General features: G+C 42.8%; 1 protein-coding gene across 12 annotated transcripts in view; it reads right to left on the bottom strand.

The window, feature by feature from the left end:
* Window positions 1-3,147: 3,147 nt before the first annotated feature.
* The window catches only part of ntng1a (netrin g1a), a 106,833-nt gene continuing 85,741 nt past the window's right edge, over window positions 3,148-24,239 (bottom strand). For 2 of the 12 annotated variants that reach the window (XM_085762633.1, XM_085762632.1), the window contains exons 5-8: window positions 24,019-24,045; window positions 16,246-16,413; window positions 13,441-13,575; window positions 3,148-5,148 (exon numbers count right to left, since the gene is read on the bottom strand). In XM_085762633.1, the coding sequence (XP_085618759.1) occupies window positions 4,892-5,148; window positions 13,441-13,575; window positions 16,246-16,413; window positions 24,019-24,045 (587 nt within the window). In that variant the 3' untranslated portion in view covers window positions 3,148-4,891. Of the gene's footprint in view, window positions 5,149-13,440; window positions 13,576-16,245; window positions 16,414-18,158; window positions 18,219-19,265; window positions 19,311-24,018; window positions 24,046-24,239 lie in introns of all 12 variants that reach the window. The other 10 variants (XM_085762642.1, XM_085762641.1, XM_085762635.1 and 7 more) reach the window with 9 other exon arrangements.

Here is a 24,239-nt window from a genome sequence, read left to right as displayed (position 1 = left end):
CATTTGTAAAAGGAAAAAAAAAAGGAGTGGAACAGTTTCAGTGGAGCTCTGTGAAAGGGCCTCCGCCTGAGTCGAAGCTCCACTATCCACGGGCGTATTGTCGGCCTCTGTGCGACCACTCAGCCCCGCTGTAGGAAAAAAGAAACACTGATCAATAAGTGCTGTTTGTGGTTCAATAAGTGCATTGATCATCACACAAACAAACACATCACAACCATAGCGGGAATAAGAGTGCAGGGGCAAAGTCGATAGCTCTCAACCCGACCTAATGTAAGTCTGCTTAGGCTTGTTTCCACTTGTCGTCTCACACAGGATCAGTCAGGCAACATCTGCAGGACAGAACGATACACATCTGGATTCAGTGCTGAGATTAAAGGCATTACATTGTTCAAAGAAAGCAGACTGAAATATATATTTTTATCTATCTAAAGAAAATAAAAAAATGTGGTGAATCTACCTTTTTATTCCGACTCTTGACACTTCATATCATGAAAAGTCAATAATACAATGAATTTCTATTTGTTCTCTGATACATCTTCAGATAGAAATATCAGATCTTCTCTGTAGTGGATACGACTATACACTCAGGTCCCATCCCAAGATGTCTGCAGGTATCTTATATTTATAGGATACTGGGGATAGAAAACAGGGAAAGCTCCAGTTAAAGTTTGTTTTGTTTGTTTGTCAAACAGATGAAAATCCTGGATGTTCATAATGAGACTGACTCTGAATAGTAAATGACACCTTATAGCTCAAGTTTGACTCTGAAAACAAAATAATGAAAAGATGGTGGATGGATAAATATCCTGAGAATTTACACAGGGAAGCAGATGGCAACTCGGCTCCATCGCAAATAGGAAAATCCCCATGATGCACTGCAGGAGTAAAGCACAGATTTACATCTTGACTGGGTGTAAATGACAACAGCAAACACACGGCGTGACGCTGGATTGTAAAGAAGCTCTGACTTCGATTGTTGTGGTTTGACACTCACCTTCTTATCAGCACAAGTCAGACAAAGAGACCTGTCCCCCTGAGCTACGGTGGCCTGTGAGTGACATACGCAGTTGTTATATGACAAGATGATTCTTGCTAATTACAGCACAGAGCCAAAGACACATTCATTGGCTTTTGTCACTGCAATACCTTTGATGAGTCATTGCATCCCAGCAGATAAATTGTTCTTGCTACAGGGCAGAAATCAAAACACACACACACACACACAAACACACACACACGCATGTTGGCCCTTTAAACACTTTTCACCAGTCGTTTCCACAGAACACATTACAGGGAGGAGATAATCCAGTGGCAGTGGATGGTTTGCTCCGAGGTGTTTCGGCGATGCTTCACGGTTGGGTCAGCCAACAGCTGCTGGAGGTGAGATATCTAGGATGAAGTCCTCTCCCCAAACGACGTCAAACTCTATTTTAATTCTCCACACAGCACGGTGCATTGACACCTGGGCTGAGCACATGGTTAAAATTAGGGCCACTGTAGGGGACCTTGACAAACAAGTGACTTTGACTGAATTTATCAGGGCGTCCCCCAGAGGCTCACACACTCCTCTCACACACACACACACACATGGCAGAGTTTGGTTTTAGTTTGTACCAGTTCCAGGTTTAAACTGTACATGACACAAACACAGCTGGTCATACAGTATGGTCATCATACAATATGTACAGTACTATACAGATGCAGAGTCTCTATCACACAACAGAAACACCAAATAAACTTGTGTCTCCTTTTTGTTCTCAAATAAAGCACACAAACTTTTTCATTTAAAATAAAATAATACCAAAAATGAGAAAAAAAAAGCTAAAATCTAAATCCAGTCCAATAAAGAAAGTCTTTTATTTTCATTTTTAGTAAAGGGGCTGTAATGCGCTGGAGGTTTTCTGAAAATATGAAGTTTGGAGTTAAATTTGTTCCTGGGATTTGGATGTGATCCGGCGGCTTCAGATCAGACACAAACAAGAATATGAAAACCTAAAATCAATTGCTTTGGCATATAGGAGAAAATGTGCAAAAAGAAACTAAAGTCTGCTATTCATTCTTGATGCCGTCTCATGGAAATGACACAAAAAACAGAACAGAAAAGCTGCAAAACTTGTGACCAACTCAGTAAGTTTAGAGACAGAAGGATCTTATTGATCCATTTAACGTCTCTGGATTGTTTAATATTATCCTACCGAGGCTGAGGAGATTAACACTTAATGGGTCTTAAAGTTCTCTTCCTCCATCTGAGACTGGAAACTGTTGAGCTGCCTGAATATTTCAGGTTATAGATGAACTGTCGAGCGTCTGACAAGACCCTCTATATAAACTTTGAACACAGTCTCTCTGGGAGACATCGATAGTTGTAAATATTTAATTCAGTGCCTCCGACAATGCACGCCGCTGAAACAAATCTTCACCAGATTGAATTCAAGATAAATAGCACGGAAATATCACCAGAGCTGATCCTCAGATTTTTTTTTTTTATGCCATCATTTTGACAGCGTGGCCTCGTGAGTGGGTTTTTTTATTTATTTTTTGTTCCACTGATACATGTGTGAGTTCATCCAGTGTGCACGTCAGCAGCAATACAATATGTAAAAGGCACCGAGGTGTTGAGTTTACTTTTATCGCTTCATGTTCAAAGTCATGCATGGGATGGGATTTTAATGCAGCGATTATTCGGTTTCACATCATTAACAGTCCTGCTGATAACTTCAATTGCAAACATTTCATAGAGTGAAGAAAGCTGAATTAATTGAATTAATTCAATTCGCTTTACTTATCTACTGAAATGTTATTGTAGCAGTAAACAGGGAACAGAAAGAGAAACAGATGGTACAGTGGAAGAGCTCGCCTCATATGGTGATCATATTTCTTTAGGCGCTTCAGAGTATTAAGATCAAACAATAAGTTACATTTACTTAAATAAATTGCAAGAAGATGCCTGGAGAGTGTTAAGAAATATAAATAGTTGTGTCACTGTAACTGATGCCGAATAACCCTGTTGAGTAAATAGTAGCCTAAAATAAATTATTAAAAATAATGAAACCACAAGTTAAAGTGAAATCAAAGACAAATATATCTGACATAGACTAAATATCAATATCTTCCTCGAAAACACATTAAACAAAATGATCCACACAATTTCATTTTTAAACTTTTATTCACTTAAATTCTCAAGTGTTAAAGCAAGAACAAAACATTTATAATGTCCTTTGGTGGGATTTTTATTACACTTTATTAATACTGTATATGTAAACTGATATTCTTTGATGCCAGCACGTTGCCAATACAAAGGAAAATCAACTGCACAACTAAAAGTAACAGTAACCGATAAAAATAAGTGAGTGAAAGGAAACGGAGAGTGGAAAAAAACAAAAAAACAAAAAATCCATAAACCATTGCTTCTGCGTTTGGATGTCTTAAATAGTTACATTAAAGGTTGCCTTTTTTCAATCACAGTTCGGCAAAGATACAAAAGGACTACATGACTCTTTTTTTTTTTGTTTGTTTGCTCTGTCGAGAAAAAAACTTGCAAATACACTGATGGTTTTCTATGCACGTCTTGTCTGCTCAGGTGAAAACTATCCTCTGACCAATGATTGCAGGGAGCGTGGTGGCTCTAAGATAGAAAAGAAACAGCTTTATTGGAGTATCTTTTTGGAGGTGGGGGAGGAGGGGCAGGGGGGAGGATGGGGGGAGGAGAGGGAGAAGGGAAGAGGAGGAGGAAGAGGAGGAGGAGGTGGGGCTTCGTACACATGTGCATCACTAACATCGGACAAAAGAATCTTTCAACCAACGAGGGTTTACAGAGTAACGTTCACGAAAAGCACAGGTTCTGTGGCGAGGATGGCGAAGGAGGAGGAAGGGAGGGGGGAGATAAGGAACGAGGGAGGAGGGAAGGAGGGAAGGAAGGAAGGAGGATGAACAGGAGGGAGGATGGAGAGGAGACAGAAAGCTTAGAGGGGCATCGACGTGGTCAAGGTGTGTGTGTCACAAAGTGGCAGTCCGGACAGATTTCCTTCTATCCACAATGCACTGACAGCAAAGAACGCGTCCTGTTCACTTTTTTGTTTTTTTTGTTTTGTTTTGTTGTTTTTTTTTTGTTAGTTTTTTTTTGTCCTCCTTCAGTTTGTGGCCGTGTCGAGGGGACGTGGTGTTTCCAGAGGCCTCAGCTCTCACACACACACACACACATACACAGTTTCTTCGAGATTTCTTCGGCGTCAGTCCAGCCAACATTAACTCGCAGAGGCATCCCTGGAGGGGTAAGGTGGAGGGGGTGGGGGAGGAAGGGATGTGGGGTGGTTGAGGGGGGGGATCAGTGGCCACTGTGCGAGAGCTGATTGGTCGCAGCTGTTGTTGCCGTGGCAATAAGAGAGGAAGTGAACAAGTCTGTCATCTTCAGTTATCCCCCCCCCTCACCCTCAAACTGGAAGGAGCTCAAGTACCTGGTATGGCTTAGAGGAGGGGTGAGGAGAAGAAAGGGGGGGAGCCTTATACTGTTCTTTGCTCATTTTACTCTCATTAGGCAAATGTTCATTATTTTTTAATAATATCTGGCTTTTTTTTTTTTAGAAGTATATGTTTGTTCATTTCTATATATTCTTTGAAATTAAATGAAAAGTTTTTGCACTCATTTGTCTGGCACATTCCATTTTCGTCAGCGCAGAAGAGTCTCCATTGAGTCTGGTGGCAGAGAAGCTCGGTACAGTACAGTCCAGAAAGCTCATGGTTGTTCTTGTTTTTAATGATTGTTGATTATTTGAAAAGGTGGGGCAGGGCAGGGCGGGGGCGGGGGGGATGGGCGGGGTTAAGGTGGATCGAGGTGGATCGAGGAGGGAGTGGATCTCACAGACCCACTCACTCGGGGCGCGGTGGGTCTGTTTTAGCAGGTGGCCTCTGTCAGCAGCTCCGAGCCCAGCAGCATCAGCAGCAGCAGCATCAGCAGCAGCAGCCGGAGGGAGGACGGAGGCATCAGAGGGGCCTGGCCCGAGTCGGGGCCCCTGCAGCCCCCCAGCTCCGACTCGCAGCGGGCCTTCTCGCACAGCAGGCCCGTGTAGGCCGAGGGACAGTTGCAGCGGACGTTGTTGACGCACACCCCGCCGTTTTCGCAGCGCAGGAGCTCGTCGTCACAGACCCGGGCTGCGGTGGGAGTAATGTGAAGACAGGAGAGACGGGTGAGGGTCAGACACACAGGAGAGCCACAGGTGACACTTGACTCTAAGTTTATAATATTAAAATTTATCATGTAACACCAGAAAAATAAGGTTGGAAAGTGATCAATGTGAGGACATCGATCAGTTTACTTCAAGTAAAGTGTCACCTTGATTCATTTGCTCTTAAAGGGATAGTTCAACATCCTCTTGACCTTACTGTATGTCTTTAAGTCAGATGTTCAGATTGATGCTGCTCTCACATCTGTACAGCAAATACAAAACTACTGTACAGATGGCAACATGTTAGCTTAGCTTAGCACAGAGAGCTACAACAGCAGGCCTGGCCCCAAAGTGACTTACCCAACATTTGTTTTATAAATTTGTAGCAAAAGAAAAAAAAAATCAAGTTGTAACACATTACCAGAGCCAGGCTACCTGTTTCCTACTGTTTCCACTCTTTGTGCTAAGCTAAGCTAAGCGCTGCTTCATATTTGCTTTACAGATGTAACAGTGCAGTCAATCTTTGCATCTCAATCTGCAAGAAATCAAATGTAAAGCTATTCTTTTAGCATTTCACAGTGGATTTTCATGAACTTCCAAATATAAAGTAGTAAGTAATAAGTATGACATATATACTGTTTTAAGACAAATGCTGCAGATCATGTACAGTATCATAATTACACCTGGTAAAATTAGAGGGAAATCAGGTTAGTGTTGTTAGTGTGTGTTTGCATCTCAGAGAGTTTTTACTTTCCCTGTCTCATCTTTCTACAAAGACAAACTTATTGCATCACAATAAAGATGACATAATAAAATGAAAATTTCACACACAGTGGCTTCAAAGGGTTTTTCTGTCACACCTACTATTCTAGTTTAAGGCAGTGACAAGCCCTCTATATTTTAAACCTCCCATTAGGATTTAATACCACATTTTCATCATGTGCAGATCCTTCCTTCTTTTTTTAAATGCAACCTATAAAGTCTCCTCCACATCCTCCTCTAACAATATGACATGTAATTGAACATTATGGCACCTGACACTTAAACATGACAAATGTGATGTGTTTTTCTTTTTTCAATGGAGACTAAAAATACACATTAAACATTAGAGCTTTGATGGTCTGTGGTTATAACATATTCAAAATCCTCTATAGACACAAAACAGCTCATAAAAACTCATATTTTACATGTTGTATGTGTAAATTACATTTTAGTCATTTCCATTTCTGTTCTAAAATATTATTAAAGACCCCCGCCAACCAAAAAAAAAAGAGAAAAAGTTATTTACTACAGTTTCCTCGAAGCCTGAGAGGCTTTCCCTCAAACAGCACTGACTTTAGACAAACTGAACGTCAGGTGAAAATTGGTGTATATTTAGAGCTGGGACGCCGAGGCCACTCTATTCCCAGCGGAGGCAAGCTGTCAAGCAAGCTGGAGGCAAACAAAGCTGCGCGCACAAACTAATAAACCAACAGAGACAAATAAACAGTGATAAACACAGGGGCCACTTCTGCCCATTTCAGTCCTTTATGGGAGTGGAAAACAATGTGGTGAGCAATCTATGAACTCTATGGGACATAAATATCACAATAACAAATATCAAGCCTATCCCCTAACACTCACAATAGGATGCATGCTGTCTCCCAGGAATCGCCAAATACGGCTCTGATGGGAGGCTTGTTAAGAAACATTGACTCCACGAATCCCATTTGTGCCACGTCTGTTTTTGTCGGAGAAAAAAACTGAGCTGCCGTTTGGCATCGGTGTGTTTTTTGCTTCCGGCTACCACTCGCCAATTACCATGCACAACTCGATCCAAATAAAACACCTGAACTCTCTCTTTGTCTTTCTTTTTCCTTACGAACATATCAATTCCATGACGAACAGCTGAGACTTAACCAATAATAGCTCCATGAACAACAGCTTCTGTATTTGGTTAAAAACCTGACGAGGCAACAGTTAAACCGTCTCCTCCGCGATGACAAAGAAGAACAATCAAGCTGATTAATGATAGAATCATGTTCCTCTCCAAGACGCCTTCATATGATCAGAGGCTTCTCTAATTAGACATCTCGTCTATCTCAACTTTCCTCGCCTTCATGATAACACGTTTTGCAACATGTTGTGCATTTCTAAGGATAATTAAAGTGCTCTACATTTCTTCTGTGTTCTGTATTTATCCTGAAATGATGCACAAGCTCGGGTCAGTCATGTGCAACAGGCAGAGGCTGTATCGCACAACCTTTTATTTCCACAATACCCACGGTAGCATTTTAAGGTTTGCACTTAACCTCGACTTGATCTGTTTTCCAGAAAGTAGTCTAAGCCCAAATACAGCAACATCTCAACATCTTATTTCCTATTTTCTCTTGACTTTAGCTCGACATAGAGAAGTTAAAAGGGACTTTTCATTTTGAGGTGAAGCAGGCTTTTAAAACTGAATTTTTGCTTGATGCTCAACACCAAGGAGCAAGTTAAAGATCTGACTTCAAAGAAAAGTTCACGTTATGATCGAGGCCTGCGGGGTGGAGCGCCTCGTCGGCTACTGGAACATAGATATTGATTATTTAAAAAAAAAAAAAAAGAGGACGAATCAATAACAAGCTGTTGGGTCAGTGAGAATAAAGATCCTGTGGCATTTGGACGGATGAGGGCACATTAGTGGTTTGGTCTGGTTCTTGCGACAGAAAACCACCTCCAAACTTTAAATATGATTATTCTGAATATGAATAAAGGATTATGTTGAAATCCTGAAAAGTCATCTGAGGTAAAGCAGAACAAACTGAGAGCCCTGCACCTTTATCTCCCACCACATTAACCGTTTCTCCACATGTAAACAGAGCCACCACAGGGAGGAAATGACAAGATTTGTTGCGTTTGCTTTTGATATGAGTGATAATATTTAGAGAGGGGACCAATGAACTAGGTGTGCCTGTCTGGGGGCTGTGATGTGTTTGACAAGAGATCTGAGTTTTAATTGCATTCTCCAGTCTGCATGCAGATCGAGTCTTGGGCCATGCACATAAATACTGCAGCAGCGGGGGGCAGGGGAGAGCGAGGGGAGGTCAGGACGGCAAAGTTTTCAAACTACTTCAGAGGTGGAATAACTCAGCAGCAGCAGCAGAATCTTCCTGGAAGAGAAATATTTCAGGTTGTTTCCCATTTTTAAAAGCGTAGTGGGAAACGTTACGTGCAGCCGGTGAGAGAGAGACAGAAGGAAAACAGGTTTATGTACCTGTACAGTATTTCCCACTTTGTTGTTCAGGCTATTTTTCTAATTACTGTGGAGAAAAAAAAATAAACTGGCTTTTTAAGATATTGCCAGAGCAGCGGAGATTTTTTATAGCGACTAAAACATCAACGACAATATGTGGAGAAATCTATAATAGAAGCAAACACAGTCGTTTCTCCAGCACAGCCTCAGTAGACCAGAATACACTGGTGCTGCAGTCAGGGGTTTTTATCTTTGCTGTACAGCGTCACACCCAGAGCGCCAGGACCAAATATAACACTTCACACTAACTGAAATAAAAGTAGATAAAAGAAAGTCAGAACACCAAGAGAGTAAATTACATTTATAGTAGCTGCACCCTGAGTTGGATTTTTAAATCCTGCACATTAACACACAACTACTTAGAACTGGAGAAATGATGATTCACAAGGTGTGAAGACAACTGAACACTTTGCACAATGTTACAGTAATTTGGTGTCAATGCTTCATAGATATCAAACATCAAACTTATTCATCCATCAGGTTCTGTCTCTTTTCCACTTTGACTTTTTTGTTCTTAATTGGAAACATTTTATTGCTGCTGCTTTAAAGTTGGTTTTGGTATGTGTGTACTGTATGCACTCAAGATAAGGAGGCGTGGGTTGTGAGCCGGGCTGAGCAGAACCAAGCCGAGCCGAGCCGTGTCCTCACTGAGGCCTTTTGTGTAAAGCAGATGCACGTGTTGACAGTGTGTTCTCACACTATACACACTGAATACATTTGTCAAAAAACAGTCAGGAACAGTGCATTTTAATGAACATCCGTCCGTGTCAGGAATGATGAAAATAAAGTGTTTATTCCTTCAACACTGAATTTCAATCATAGTGCACCTGACGTCAAATCGCTCACTAACACGAGCCAGACAATGATTTTAAAGTCACAGAAATTGTATTCATCCTGGTAATATGTTTTTTAAGATGCTGTGTTATGTTATTCCAGGTTATTGCAGCTGCTTTTAAAATAACTGGATTAAAAGTGGACCTTGATGTTATATTTCATCTACATGATCACACTAGTGTTGCACTTACTTATTTACCCTTTGATGAAGCCCTTCTCTCATCTACAGCCCCCATGTGCATTGGCTTTTAATTGATGGATTTCCACGTACTGTTGAACAGCAGAGACAAACAGAATCTCCTGCAATATGGAGTCTGATTGACATGACAACCTGCCAACTCAATAATTTAGATTTATATTCTTTGTATATTTAACATGGAGCTCTGTCAACCATTGAGAGATATTAGGTTGTAACATTTACATTGGAGTGACTCTGCGCTTTTGTGTCAATATTAGAGTTGTATACAGTATTGTCCATGTTTGCCCAGCCTCCAGTCTATGCACCAAATAAACGGCTGCCAATTTATTAAAGTTAAGTTTCTTTTTTTTTCCACCTTGGAGAAATTTCTACTTAATTACTCAGTTGCCCTTTCACTTTTTTCAGAAGTCATACAATTAACTGCTGCAGGTTTAACTCAACTCATTAAAGCAGATATCATCGGCACGGCCGTTTCGGCTAATGCTGTGTTCAAGGCAGGCTTTTGAAACCGTAAGTTACAGCTTCAAGTCACAACTACGACTTGGTAGCGTTCCAGGTAACCCGTAGCTCGTGTTTTTACCGTCCTGTTGTCTGTGAAAGTTCCCTATAACGGCCACTCGTAACTTCCGACCCGTGAACTCGTACCAGATCGAACTGGTATGACTTCACAGGAAGGAAAAACACAAAGTACGAGTTTCCTTGAACGCACCATGAGTTAGCAGCCCCCGCCCTTGTCAGGCATCAATTGGTCCTCGTGCTACGTCACCACATTCACGCGCATCCCTTGGCTGCACACACAGCCCTTCATGCCGTTCTCTCTCCTCATTGGATAACACTTGTATCCCACGAGGAAAATTTTCTCCTCGGGTTACAGCAGAGCAGAGTGACGGAGAGACTCGTGTTTAGGCTGAAATACTTCATGTAAGTGATTGCTGACGGAAAATAGGACTATTTAGGACTTATATTAACAAAAACATTCCACTGATATCTGCTTTAAGATAATAACATCAATTGTGCCCAATGGCGAAGTGATCCTTCTTCTTTATGTTTTCCCTGCTCAACTTAATTTCCTTCATTTTCTCCTGTTATTTTGAATAAATTATCACAAACAAAATGAAGCCATGATCTATCTTTTCTCAGGGTTTATGTTGCGCATTAAAGCAGATATCAGTGGAATGTTTTTGTTAATATAAGTCCTAAATAGTCCTATTTTCCGTCAGCAATCACTTACATGAAGTATTTCAGCCTAAACACGAGTCTCTCCGTCACTCTGCTCTGCTGTAACCCGAGGAGAAAATTTTCCTTGTGGGATACAAGTGTTATCCAATGAGGAGAGAGAACGGCATGAAGGGCTGTGTGTGCAGCCAAGGGATGCGCGTGAATGTGGTGACGTAGCACGAGGACCAATTGATGCCTGACAAGGGCGGGGGCTGCTAACTCATGGTGCGTTCAAGGAAACTCGTACTTTGTGTTTTTCCTTCCTGTGAAGTCATACCAGTTCGATCTGGTACGAGTTCACGGGTCGGAAGTTACGAGTGGCCGTTATTACCCAGGGGGCAAAATCCCAGTTTTTTGAAAAACGGACACGGAGCGTTGTAAAAGGTTTGACACCAGAAATGATATCTAGGAACTTCAAGGATTAAAACCTGGGTGGACAACCTGGTCAACTAGCTGCTGGAAAGCTGCAGGGGGCCAAAACCCCTTTCTGGGGTCATTTTGCTGGCGAAATGATGTAAATGCAAATATTTAGGTACTACAATGGCATAAATAGTCATACAACTATAAAATTTGGCAGAGAGTATCTTGACACATAGGGGGAGGCATGAAAAAAACATTCTGGGGTTTGTTGCAACTCAATTTTAAGATATCACCCTCAACATCCCAAAAAAGACCAAAAAAAGCACTGTTCGCCTGACAAATTCTCATGAAAATTATTATTTTTCAGCACTTTATGGAGAATATCTATCCTTAACATGTATATAGAAAAATTCCTTAATTCATAAGCTTCCATTTGAGTCCAAGATAGCCTTTCTACTAGCTACTGGAAAGCTACAGGCTGTCTCCAAACAATGCAACACCTATTGTGAAAAACTACATGTTAACTGGCCTGATCAGAAACCATTCTATTTCTGGTCTCCCCAAAGTGAACAGATAGATAGAGAAGACCGTTGGCCACAGCAAGTGGAGCTTTTGAGATAGAAAGGCTATCTTGGACTCAAATGGAAGCTTATGAATTAAGGAATTTTTCTATATACATGTTAAGCATAGATATTCTCCATAAAGTGCTGAAAAATAATAATTTTCATGAGAATTTGTCAGGCGAACAGTACTTTTTTTGGTCTTTTTTGGGATGTTGTGGGTGATATCTTAAAATTGAGTTGCAACAAACCCCAGAATGTTTTTTTCATGCCTCCCTCTATGTGTCAAGATACTCTCTGCCAAATTTTATAGTTGTATGACTATTTATGCCATTGTAGTACCTAAATATTTGCATTTACATCATTTCGCCAGCAAAATGACCCCAGAAAGGGGTTTTGGCCCCCTGTAGCTTTCCAGCAGCTAGTTGACCGGGTTGTCCACCCAGGTTTTAATCCTTGAAGTTCCTAGATATCATTTCTGGTGTCAAAGCTTTTACAACGCTCCGTGTCTGTTTTTTTGCTTTGCCCCCTGGGTATATAGGGAACTTTCACAGACAACAGGACGGTAAAAACACGAGCTACGGGTTACCTGGAACGCTACCAAGTCGTAGTTGTGACTTGAAGCTGTAACTTACGGTTTCAAAAGCCTGCCTTGAACGCAGCATTAGCCGAAACGGCCGTGAAGCTGATATCTGCTTTAATTCTAATATGAAGGATCATTCAGAGTCTCCATTTGAAAATATAACATGACGCCACTTCACAGTGTATCGAGCTGCTTTATTTAAGATGCCTTTGTTAGCCAGGATAAAGATTAATGATGAGCTACAGGAGGACAGCAAAAAGATGTCACCACCTCATGGAAGAGATTCAATAAATCTGAAGCAAACGTCATGACAGCTGAGAACCAGTGACACAAAGGTGAGTCATGGTTATTCAGATGCCAATTAGCAGCCATTTCAGCTGCTCTGACATTAATTCATTCAAGTCTTTTAGACCAGAACAGGATCTCATGGAAACCAGTTTGATCCTGAGGTATTTATGTATTAGTGTCCAGAATAACCAGTTGTTTGCATTGGTGGTTTTACAACTTCAGAGTTCAAGAAGTTCTTTCCTCAGCTTGTCAAAGGGAAGTAAACACCTCATCATGAGGCGTGCACTTTATTTTGTCTACCTCCTGTAGGTTTGACTTGAAGGAAACAATGAAAAATTGGTGACATTTGAAAAGGAAAAATGACTACACGGGGCATGCATTGCAAAAATGACCGGGGGAAATCTAGAAGTTAGACAGTAATAAATGGGCTGGAACTCAAAACAACCTGCATTCCCCTTTAAAAAATGTTGGATGACATTGTCCTGTTGTGGACCGGCGAGGGGGCGATGGCTACTCAAACAGATCACAGGCAGCTCGTTCACTGGTCAATATTGACTCAGCTGTTGTGTTGTTGATGTGCGACATGCTCGGATAACTGAGTTGCTGAGCAGCATGCATCCGGTCATGCCATTGCCTTTTTTATTTATTTATTTATTTTTATCTCCATTTGGGCCACAAACAGCATCTGCCGATGTTACATATTTAACGCGGCTGCAGCGAGTGCGGAGTGCAGGTTTCAGGGTTGTGAATCAGACGGCTCTGCTCAGTGTAGGTCAGGTTTTTTTTTTTTTTTGTCAAAGCGGCCGGACAATCCTGTGCATGTGCAGCACACGTTTCCAGCCAAAGCTCAGGAATCATACAGAGAGAAAATAAATCAAAGGGAGAGAGGTAAAGAGAGAGAGAGGGGGGGGGGGGATAGGACAGTCAGGAGCTGCACGGGGAAGGTCGGTGGTTCTACTTACATTTGCAGCCATCGTCCCACAAATAGCCGGGGAGACACTCCTGACACTTGGGCCCTGTAGTGCCCTCCTTACATATACAAAATCCTGTGCCATTACAGCGATCACTGACTGAGCCATAGGGATTACAATTACACTCTGGAAAAACAAGACACACACATACACACACAGGCTGGAAACAGGGTGGTGCTTTGACTTCCTGCCACATGTTCTCACAGCGTGGACCACAGTCCTCGAGCTCGACTAGAAGCTCAACCAAGCACTTCATTAAATTCAACTGGTGAATACGTTTAAAGGCTCGTACAGGACAAAAAAATGCTACCATTTCAACTGCAATGGAGACAGAATGAGAAAAGAATGAAGCTGATCATAGATGCATGAACACATTGTAAGTTACATTAAGGCACATCTGTAATCATTCTGAAATGTATTTTAACATTACATAGGTATGCAAAGTGCGATGAGCAAATATTCAAAGCGTTATCATTAGCTTTGATTTACGATGGATATAATGCACTGATCTGCACATGCTTCTCTGAATTGATTCACTTGTACAGGAGAGAGAGAGATGGAGCGAAAAGACAGAAGATGTGATGAGCACATGTTGGATGGAAAATGCAACAAAGACAAAGAGCGAAAGCGAAGGTTTTAGAGGTATGAGAGTGCGGTACATTGAAATGGGCATTGTTGTAATATGTACTTTAGTTCTCTCTAAGTCTCTAATGGAAGTACATACTCATTGTTTTCCCTCCTGGTTCAATTCTTATCTATGACTTTGATATAAACTTCAGACACCGGCCATTAGCTGTGATTAGTTTCCTTTTATAAACCTACTCTGAAAAAAAAAAAAAAAACAACCTGTCAGGTTTCTAGTGTCCTACAGTCAACCGACCTTCCAGCTTCTTCAGCAGAGACTGGAGCACTCCGCAGTCAAAGTGACACCTATTTTGACAGTCCCTGACCATCACATCGCACCTTCTGTGGCAGCGCTGGCTGCACGTGGCTGCACCCGAGTGACACCCGAGGGGTCAGGCGAGGAGGGGAGCAGGAGACGGCAAGTGACAAACGGAGGGGTCAGCCAGAGAGAGGCAGGGTGAGGCCGAGTTTGGCACGAGGTAACGCCTCGGTGACTCTTAACGCCTTGTGACGGGTTTCAGCTGCTACTCCTGAGGCCATTTCATGTATATGACATATGCACTCCGTGGCACCTCTGACTGGCGGTGTGACTTCCCTGCGACATTTCTCTCAGAACTCTTGTTGCCTGTCAAACCCACCCCTCCTTCCCCTTCCTCCCCCCCTCCCCTGTCCCCTCCCAACCCCACAGCTCACAAATGCACCTGGCACTGAGCGCTGTGAACTCACACTCCACATGCCAGCTAAAGAATCCAACAGGGAGCCAAACTATTGCCTTAGGATCTACGTGAAATGCAATTTCCCCCACTATTTTTTTTTTTTTTTTTTACACATAAGAAAAACAGACGATGCAGGATATGAGCCCCTGCATAAAGGTCATGGACAAAGTAACAGAAACACCAGATGAAAATGGCCTTTAACTTCTGACAGGCTGTACTGAGCACCAATTAGGAGTCTGTAATGTTTTTCCAGGTCACAAGCAAACAAGTACAATTACATACAGATACTAAAAAAAAGGACATTTTAGGAAATAAATTATAAGTTTAAAGATCAAAACCGGAGCCGAACCACTTTTTCCAGTTCTGGTCCTGACTGAACATTTAAGAGACGTAACATGGTAATAAGTGAGATTTAAAGGTGCTGGTTGGCAGATTTTGTGTCCCACTTGGCCAGAGCTACACTAGCTGCTTCCCTCTGTTTCTAAATTAAAGAGGAACTATGCAAGATTTTTACCTTAATTAAACAGCTTTGGAGTAATTGTGATGGTGCAATGGCTTGTTACAGGGAGAATGGAGGCTCGCTGCCTTCCACCTAACATTTCTCGGATGAAAACCAACCTTGCAAGAACAGCGTCTCCGACCCGGTGGCCCAGCGGCACCACGACTTGAACATGCCCCGTAATCCGTATTTACTTATTTATGACGGAGAAGACTACACAAATCTACACATTGTAAAACATTATGATAAATAACGATCCATCGCTCCATGGATTGCCTTCCCGCCAGCTTCATTGGAAACAAATGCACATTACCGGGGGAAGGGTTAGAAAAACAGCAAAAAATCGACCGCACTTGCATAGTTCCCCTTTAATACTCACATTTACTGGACAAACACCCTCAGCAAGAGGGTGAATGAGTGGACTTGACTACATGTCAATGAAATGTTTTATACTTCAGGTGTTTCCATTAGTTTGTGCACATGTATTATTAAACTATGTGATTCTGGGTTTAAATCAACACTTTATGTTCACATGAAGCCTCATAAACACAAAACACCAGCTACGATAAGACTCTATATCAGTAAATACAAGCTGCTGATATTCACCATCAACCTCAAATCTGACACATGATAAAGACTAGAAACTACTGACTGAAGCTGAGTGACTAGTGTCCTCCATGAAACACTCATTGTGACAGGGAGTTTTTTTAAGTGACGCCGTGACGTTGTGCGAAGGCAGAGGAAGCAGAAGAGGAGGATGTGGACACCACCGAAAAAAGACATGGAGGCAGGAGGATGCACAGGTGATGAAGCTGTGGGGGGATGAAATGTGACACTTTCTCTGGTGACAAGTCACAGACAGGGGGTGAGGTGGGGACAGTGTTTGTGTGAAAGCAGTGTGGCAGTGAGAGTGTGGGGAGGGGGGGCCCAGTCGGGGGGGAGGGGAGGGGAACTGACCTATGCACACATTTTCATCATCCGGTTCTGCCGAGGCATTGCGGTAGTAGCCCAGCTTGCATAGCTGGCAGTGCTGGCCCCTAGTGTTGTGCTTACAGCTCACGCAAATGACGGTGTTTAGCACTTCGATGTAGCTGCATCGGTTGGCGTGGCCAAAGCATTCACAGTCTTGCAAAGAGAGAGGAAGTGTAAAGGGCAGAGAACAGAGAAAGAGAGGAGGAAAAAAAAGAAAAAGAGAGGAGAGAAAGAGAGAGACGCGGTGGGAGCGTAGAAACTTGCTGTTGCTGCGAGTGCTACGGCGGCGGGGTTAGCAAGAAACCGAAGCGAGGCGCCATGGCATGCAAGGGTTAAAAAATGGAGACGAGGAGAAGAAGGAGGAGGAGGAGGAGGAGGAAGCGACGACGGAGGGGGGAGGAGGAGGTTAAGTTCATGATCAGTCTGGCATGGGCACAGCCAGAGTTAGAGAACAAACAGACATCACACAATACAGCACAGCGTTAGTAGATCTCAGAGAGGTCACAGCACTTCAAGCACACCACCACCACCACAACAACAACAACGAGGCGAAGAAGGCTCCGAGATGACGGCACAGAGACACGGCCACTCGGTAAACACCACACAGCAAGAAGACAGGTCAAGCCATGAATGATGAAGATGGATCTTTCAACCTGGGGAGGGGAAAACCTTCGTGTAATCGTGTCGCTGAGCTCTTGAATGTCGCGGTGTATCTGATTTCATGTGATGAGAATGGGAGATGAGATGAAAACTTTTTTTATGCTGCTTCATGTCACAAACCGATGTAATGAAATGCCTGATAAATCTCAAGTCCAAAGCCTGAACTCATCAAACAAATATGACCAAAGCAGCTGCTGTGAAGTTGTTTTTTTGTTTTTTTTTAAAGGTTTGTTGGAGCTCCGACTTCCTCCGACAGCAGACACCAGTAAGGCGAGTGAGCGTATGGCGAGTTGCAGTTGGGAGAGTGTGTCATTGCCTGTTATGCAGTGTTATGTCACGCTAAATTAGAGTTACGGAGGTGTAGCTGGGCTGCAAAATCTCACGCTGCAGCCTGTGATAGTCACTGGCAGCCTTGCTCTGAGGGGCTGCAGGCAGGATGGGGTGGAGTAAGGGGGGGGGCGGCCCCGGCTCAGCTCTCTCCGAGTGAGGATCAGTCTGCCATGCTGAGTGACCGCTGACACGATGTGTCACAGTGCAGACAGATGTGACCCTTAAGCCTCGCTGGCAGCCGCTTGGACAGAAAGCCCACTCACGGATCCAGAATAGTAGGGTTGGCTGATGGGGCTTTGGTCCAAGGGATTGTGGTTATTAAGGATCTGTATTGAGGTCAGGTCTCTCTGTCCAGCCACTAACAGCCCGACAAGGCTTGGAAATGAAGGAGCAGCCAAGTCTAGTCCACTCCGCAGTACCTTTCACCTGAAGCAGGGCGTGTAAGCTATCTACATTAGATGCCTCAGACGTACTCTCACAAGACAAATAATCTCCCCTTTCCAGAAATAGGCTAAGGTCATAAATCATGCACGCACAGGGAATAAAAAGTCTTGAGTCGTGGAAACACATTCCCCCCAAAATACTTGAGCTTCAAACACCCACTTTATTTTTCAGCGAAAAAGATACGAATCCAAGGGACGTTTATAGTGTTTAGAAATGATTCCATAGACGAATGGATCCTCGGTGTGCGTTCTACAGTGAAAACCATCAGTCCAGCACTGACTGGAGATGTGCATACAGAGTGCTCGGGTCAGTGCTGCGGGGGGGGGGGGTTATGGGGCTTACATTTCAAAACAGACATCAGTTCATACATTGAGCAGGCTTGGGTGTGGGACTACATATAGGTGGGTGGTTGGGTTGGGGGTCATCTAGGGGGCAATGTATTCAATTAATACCAGAGTTCCTACCTCGCTTGCTGTTTGCAACGTGGACAGAAGGGGCAGTGGACAATGCAACCTGAGGAGCTACTAGACGAATTCAAAAGAAACAAACAACAACGACAAAAAAAACAAAAGAAAAGAAAAGAAAAAAACATGATATTGCAATTTAACATAAAACATGTAAATGTCAGATAATTGAGAATATTGAGCATTGTGTTTCATAATAAATGTAACTGTAAAAAAAAAAAAGAAAAAAAAAAAGAAACATACGCAATAATGATGAATGATGGCACGGGGAGATAAGGAGTGTCATTGCCAAGTGAAGTTGGCTGCAGGAAGCAGCATCTGTTACAGACGCCTCAGAAGCCGAACAATTCAAATATTATGGTTCCTCGTTTATGCTTCATTTCATTAACAAGTGCTTTATATAATTCAAAAGCCACTGCGTGTTTCCCCAGACAGAAACTGTCCCCTGATAAACTGCTCTCCACCTCGGTGGAGGCCAGCCAAGAAATTTCACCCTATAAATTTGTGCACAGGAGCGTGGGTAAGGAAACGGGCTCGCAGTGAACACATCAATCCCTCAATTCCTTTCCGGTCATAAAACAAACAGTGGGGAAAAAGAAATAATAGGCTCAGCCTCTGCCATTGCATTTGTGACATAAGCCCCTGACACATACAACTGTGTGCACATGGCTGCAGTCATGGAAACACAGAGCCGAGTGGTTGCGAGCTAGTTGTTTGAGAGGTGGCTGCACATCACACGTGCAGGGTGGATTGAGCTAACCTACAGTAGCATCAATCTGCATAACACCACCGTGAAACCTGCTGATTTTCCTTCCTGATGGGTCTGAGAAGCTCTCGCACTAAAATCAAGTGTGTGGGCATAAATGTACAGTGCACATTGAACGTTGGAGAAGATAATGCGCGGCACTGCAGCATGTGGCAACATGAGTGCCACACGAATACACAAGAAAGAGCCAGAGCCCTTTTTTTTTTTTTTTATCATGAGCAACACGAGCAGGTCTGTCAGAAAAAAAATAACCAAGGGAGTGGGGGGGGAGATGCTACCAACAAATACTCAGCAAAGAACTACTCAACAAAAACAGTTGTTGCATAATCTTAGATGCCTACCTTCTTTTCGGTTAGCGACACCTAGGGATGACACATTCGGCCGAACTGCGTGCAATTGAGAGAAACCAGCAGTTATTCATGTGCACTTGTGTGATGCACTGAGTTACAGATCAGTCTAGAGGTGGGGGGGGGGAGGAGGAGGGCGGGGGGTTTGGGGGTGTGGTGGTGGTGCAGTGGGGGGGGGGTGGGGGTGGGGGGACTACGTGGTGGCAAGTGGAAACACACAACTGGAGACACGGACATGTCCAGCATGACTCAAATCAGTAAATCAGATAACAGCAAATACAATGGGGCGGGGCTGACATGGACGAGCAAAGAGAATGCATCCAAGGACCCAATAGAAGGACATTGGAGAGACGTTGTATGTAATTCATATGTAATCCGCCGTGTAAGTATGTGTTCGTTCATGGCGATGACAATGATGAGTGAAAAACTGAAGAAAAAGATAAAAAAAAAAGATAAAACCCTCTTAAACTTATTATTTAAGTCATGACTTATGCAAGCGAGTCTAAACTATGTATAGCAAATTAAGTCGTTAGGGGGCATTTTGTTTAATTCATCACATCGACTATGCAATCAATATCTAATTACAGTGTATTTCTGGTGGAGGAATAACAATGAATAAATAATGGCAGGTGTTGGGACTTGGAATGACGGACTGCTGTGGGTAGCATAACCTCATAATTACATACAAGTCGGTATTTCCGTGTCAGGGAAATACTTTGTGGTTGGAAATGGAGAGGACTCAAGCAAAGGGAGGAATACGGATAAGTTTCCTCATCGTGCCCCTTCATCTCTTCACTTGATCTTTCTGTCCTTTCGCTATTGACTCCATGAATCATGCAATCTTGGGTAATTAACGTCCAGTGGTGTCTTGGCGAGAGGCCTATTATCCTGACGACGGCTGCTGCTCACGGCGGCTGGATGATTATAGAAACAGAGGAATTGTTTCAAACCTTTTCTTTTCTTTCTTTCTGCTTTGCATCAGAATTGAATAATATATTAGCTTTGAGCTTAGCGTGTCTGCACAGTGTGACTTTCACATTTAAACCCACCTAACGTTACCAGACACTGATTTAAAAGCTGCTTTAACAAAAGACGAACATGCAGTGTCTCCTCTCTCTTTTCTTTTTATCTCCCTAAAAAAAATTAAATAAATAAAAACAGTGCCACACTTGATCCTGTCTGGGGATCCTGGCATCGGTGATGCCTGTGACATGTGCAGTGGGTTAAAGTCACCTGAGTCACATGATGAGAGGCTCTTTGAAAATGACACATTAACAAATAAAGAGCCGGAGAACCAGGGCGCACCACATCACCACTCACACTTGTGAATCATTTTCATTTTTCATATCTGTGGTGCAGATTGTGTTTTATTTCTCTGCTGAGCAGCTGGTTTACTTAAACAAAACTGACTCAGGAGGACATGAGCAATCTGTGACGACAACACAACATATGTGTTTTCTGAAAGAAAAAAAACCCCCCAAAGAAAACACACACAGGCAAAACTGCTCTGTCTGGATCTATAAAGTCTAATTGGTAAAGTGCGTTCATTTTTTAATTATTCTATGTTCGCAATTGATTGGATGTAATACACATCTGGGTTCCATTAATTATTTTGTTATGGGGAATATTCAGGTAAGGCGAGCTAAATGAGTGGTGACGGATTTTAATCAATGCCATACGCATAATGAAATGCAATCTTGCAGAGCCAGAATTGTTTTGTTTTTTTTGAAAAATATTAATTTCACTTTAATGGTCCGCATTAGGCAATTCTGCCTGGCTTAATAAACTTGAAATAGAATTGAGAAAAGTCAATAAGGAATTCAATTACCTTCAAACAACAACATGAAAAGTGCAGCGCTTTCTCTTCTCTGCTCACAAGTCTTCTTTCTAACAAGCTCAAGGACGTTTTAACCTTCGTTTTGTCCACATTATTGGCACTTTTGTTTTCTTTTTTTTAGTAACGCACACATAAACGTGGTTTGTGTTTGTGCACTGCAAACATCCTCATCCTCGGCTGAAGAGCCTTAAAAAAGCAGTCGGTGTTTAGTTTTTAGTGTGAGAGGCTGCTGTGACGAGACAGCCGCTCGTGAGAACTCTAAATCCCTGTGGGCCAATCTGGATGAGGAGTGAAGACTTTGGTTTGTCAGAGTGTCCTTTCTACGTCACCCCCCACCCCCCAAACCAACCCCCCCCACTCAATACACACACACACACTCACACACACCACTTATCTGCATGCACACTCTCCCCGCAAAGGATTTGAGGACAGCCGTTGGACATGGTCTGGCCTGGCATTTGGATGGGACGAGGAGGACTGATGTGAATATGTATGCTTGTATATATACAGCATGTATGAAGAGCATGCACGCACACGCACACACGCGCACACACACACACACATTATGCTCCAGCCCGGCCATGCATGGGCTTAAAGCATGAGTCTACGGTGTGAGGAGGTGGTGGGGGGAGATTAGCAGAGGGGGGGGGGGAGGATGGTTTTGTCTTTCTTGGCCACATGTCCATTTCTGATTCATGACATAGCATCAGACTTTACAACCAGTGTTCACTTCCTGTGTAAGCCACCGCTCTAAAGCCTGATTAAAAACCACCTGGGAACAATCTGTTTCCACCCTACGTCGTCTCTCACAGCACAATTTTGGGAAACTTGCCCAGCGGACATCTTAGCCCCTTAAACGATGAAAACAAGACAAGTGTGTGTGTGATTTGCATGTGTCCCTCGGTGAAAAAAAAAAAAAAAAAAAAACCTGACAAGGACATAGGAGTATTTTGAAAATATGAAAATCACACAGAGCACACAAATGCAACAGAGCTGAGGAATAGTTTGGGGAAATCGATATCAGCAGGTTAAATATGAAGCTGAACAGATAGTGTGTCTTTTTTTTACACTTTGCTTCTTCGCTTCTTGTTAAATAAACAAGACATTATGTGTTAATTAATGAGTTATGGATATGCTGACAGGCGGTGGCACAGGCAATCATGTGCACTAATAACTAATCAGAGGGTCGATGGTTCGATCCGTGGCTCCTCTAGTCCAGGGTGAATGTATTGTACAAATGTGTTCAGGGGTTCATGAAGCATACAAAAGCGTTTTATATATGTGTGTATGCTAAGCTAAGAGTCATCTGGTTCAGCCTCATCTTTAACAGAGACATGAGAGAGTGGTTTTCAGTCCTCTCATCAAACTCTCAGCTAGAGTGCATGTCTCTAAATACCGAACTATAAATTTAAGTTAAAGGGATAGTTCAACATTTTGGCAAATCGGCCCATTGCCATAATCCCTATAGCAGTAGGTTCGTTACCTTTAATTGTCGGAGCAAGCTGTTTTTAGAACGGCGGAGCAGAGCCGCGAGCTGCTCCAAGCTACGCTACAGAGGCTCATGGGATTTCTTGGTTTCCCTCATCAAACTCATCAAATACACAATCCAACAACTCCAAAACGCTCTGGTGGACAAGTTGTGACCTGCACATTCACCACGCTATGAGATAATTACGTAACGTTACGAGACAGAGTTGTTTTAGAGGTAAATGCAGAGACTGCTTGTTGAAAAACTGCCCCCGACAGGAACGCGCATCAGCGGTTTTGCATGAATTTACCTCGATAACAACAACTGTCTCGTTAACGTTCTGTTATTATCTCATAGCATGGTGAATGTGCAGGTCACAACTTGTCCACCAGAGCATTATGGAGTTGTTGGGTTGTGTATTTGATGAGTTTGATGAGGGAAACCAAGAAATCCCATTAGCCTCCGTAGCGTAGCTCTGAGCAGCTTGTGGAAAATGTTGAACTATCCCTTTAAATGGTAATGAACTTGAAAATTGGATTTACAGTAGAGACGATATCATAATTATCTTTACATGATTCGTCTCATAAAAACAAAACCAGCTTTCTGCTAAACTTTGGCCAGTGACCTGAGCATGTGAGGCAGCAACTGCAACAACACACGTCTTTGGTGTTTATCGTTACTTAACAGGTGTGTTAATCACCGTCTCTGCTAAACTCACATGTCTCTTTAACCAGCCCGTCTATGTTTGGGTAGGGAGGGGGCGGCTCTGCTGATCGATGCGCTGCCCTGGGAACAGAGGAGACTCGCTAAGAACAGGGCAATGAGAGAAATGATTAAGGAGAATTGAGCCGGGCTGTGAATGCACTTTGACTTGTTCAATACAGCCCTATGGTTCCTGCATCACACAGGCTTCCAGGCAGCGGTAACCTGAGTCAAGGCACCTCTCTTCTTCCTCCTTCCTCCTGAGGGGCTACTGGTTGACGAAGATAATACCAGCCCAGGCGCTCGCGGCTTATATTAAAATGACCTCCTGTGACATTATACTGGCAGAGAGGTCTTGGCAGTTTAATAAAGTCTAGATGCCATTTATTTATAATGCATAGGAGAAAGGGGGAGAAAAAAAAACAAATGACATTCAGCATGCAGAGCCAGGCAAGTGTTATCTGGTTGAGTTGAATCTGGATAAAGTAAATTAATATGCCCACATCATGACAATACAGGCCCCCCCACCCCCTCCAGCTACTCCATAACCCCCATCCCAAAAAAGAAAATAAATGTTTGTCAACAACTTTCTTTTTTTCAGCGATTCTTCGCAGGAAGATCGAAATCAGAAATGAACACTTGGCACCAAGTTCAGGGGGGGGATGCATGGTGAACAGTGACACAATAAGGCAAAGCAAAGCATAAAGCATTCATAGAGTTATTTGTAGCAGTTTACTTACTAACTGGACCAATGTTATTAGGAACACCTGCAAGAGAGGAAGAGAAAGAACAACTTAAATCAAGGCATGTGACTGAGTTCACTGCAAAAACTCAAAATCTTACCAAGAATATTTGTCTTATAGTCAAAATGTCATTTCTAGTCAAAACAAATCTAATTCTTAAAATAAGATCATCACATTAAAAAGTAGCTTGTTTTTAGACACTTTTTACTTCTTTCAAG

Source organism: Trachurus japonicus, chromosome 20, assembly GCF_045865225.1.
Source record: "Trachurus japonicus isolate A0001 chromosome 20, Traja_1.0".
NCBI classification, from domain to species: Eukaryota; Metazoa; Chordata; class Actinopteri; order Carangiformes; family Carangidae; genus Trachurus; species Trachurus japonicus.
Note: the sequence above shows the minus strand (reverse complement) of the source record. Positions and strands in the feature narration are given on the sequence as shown.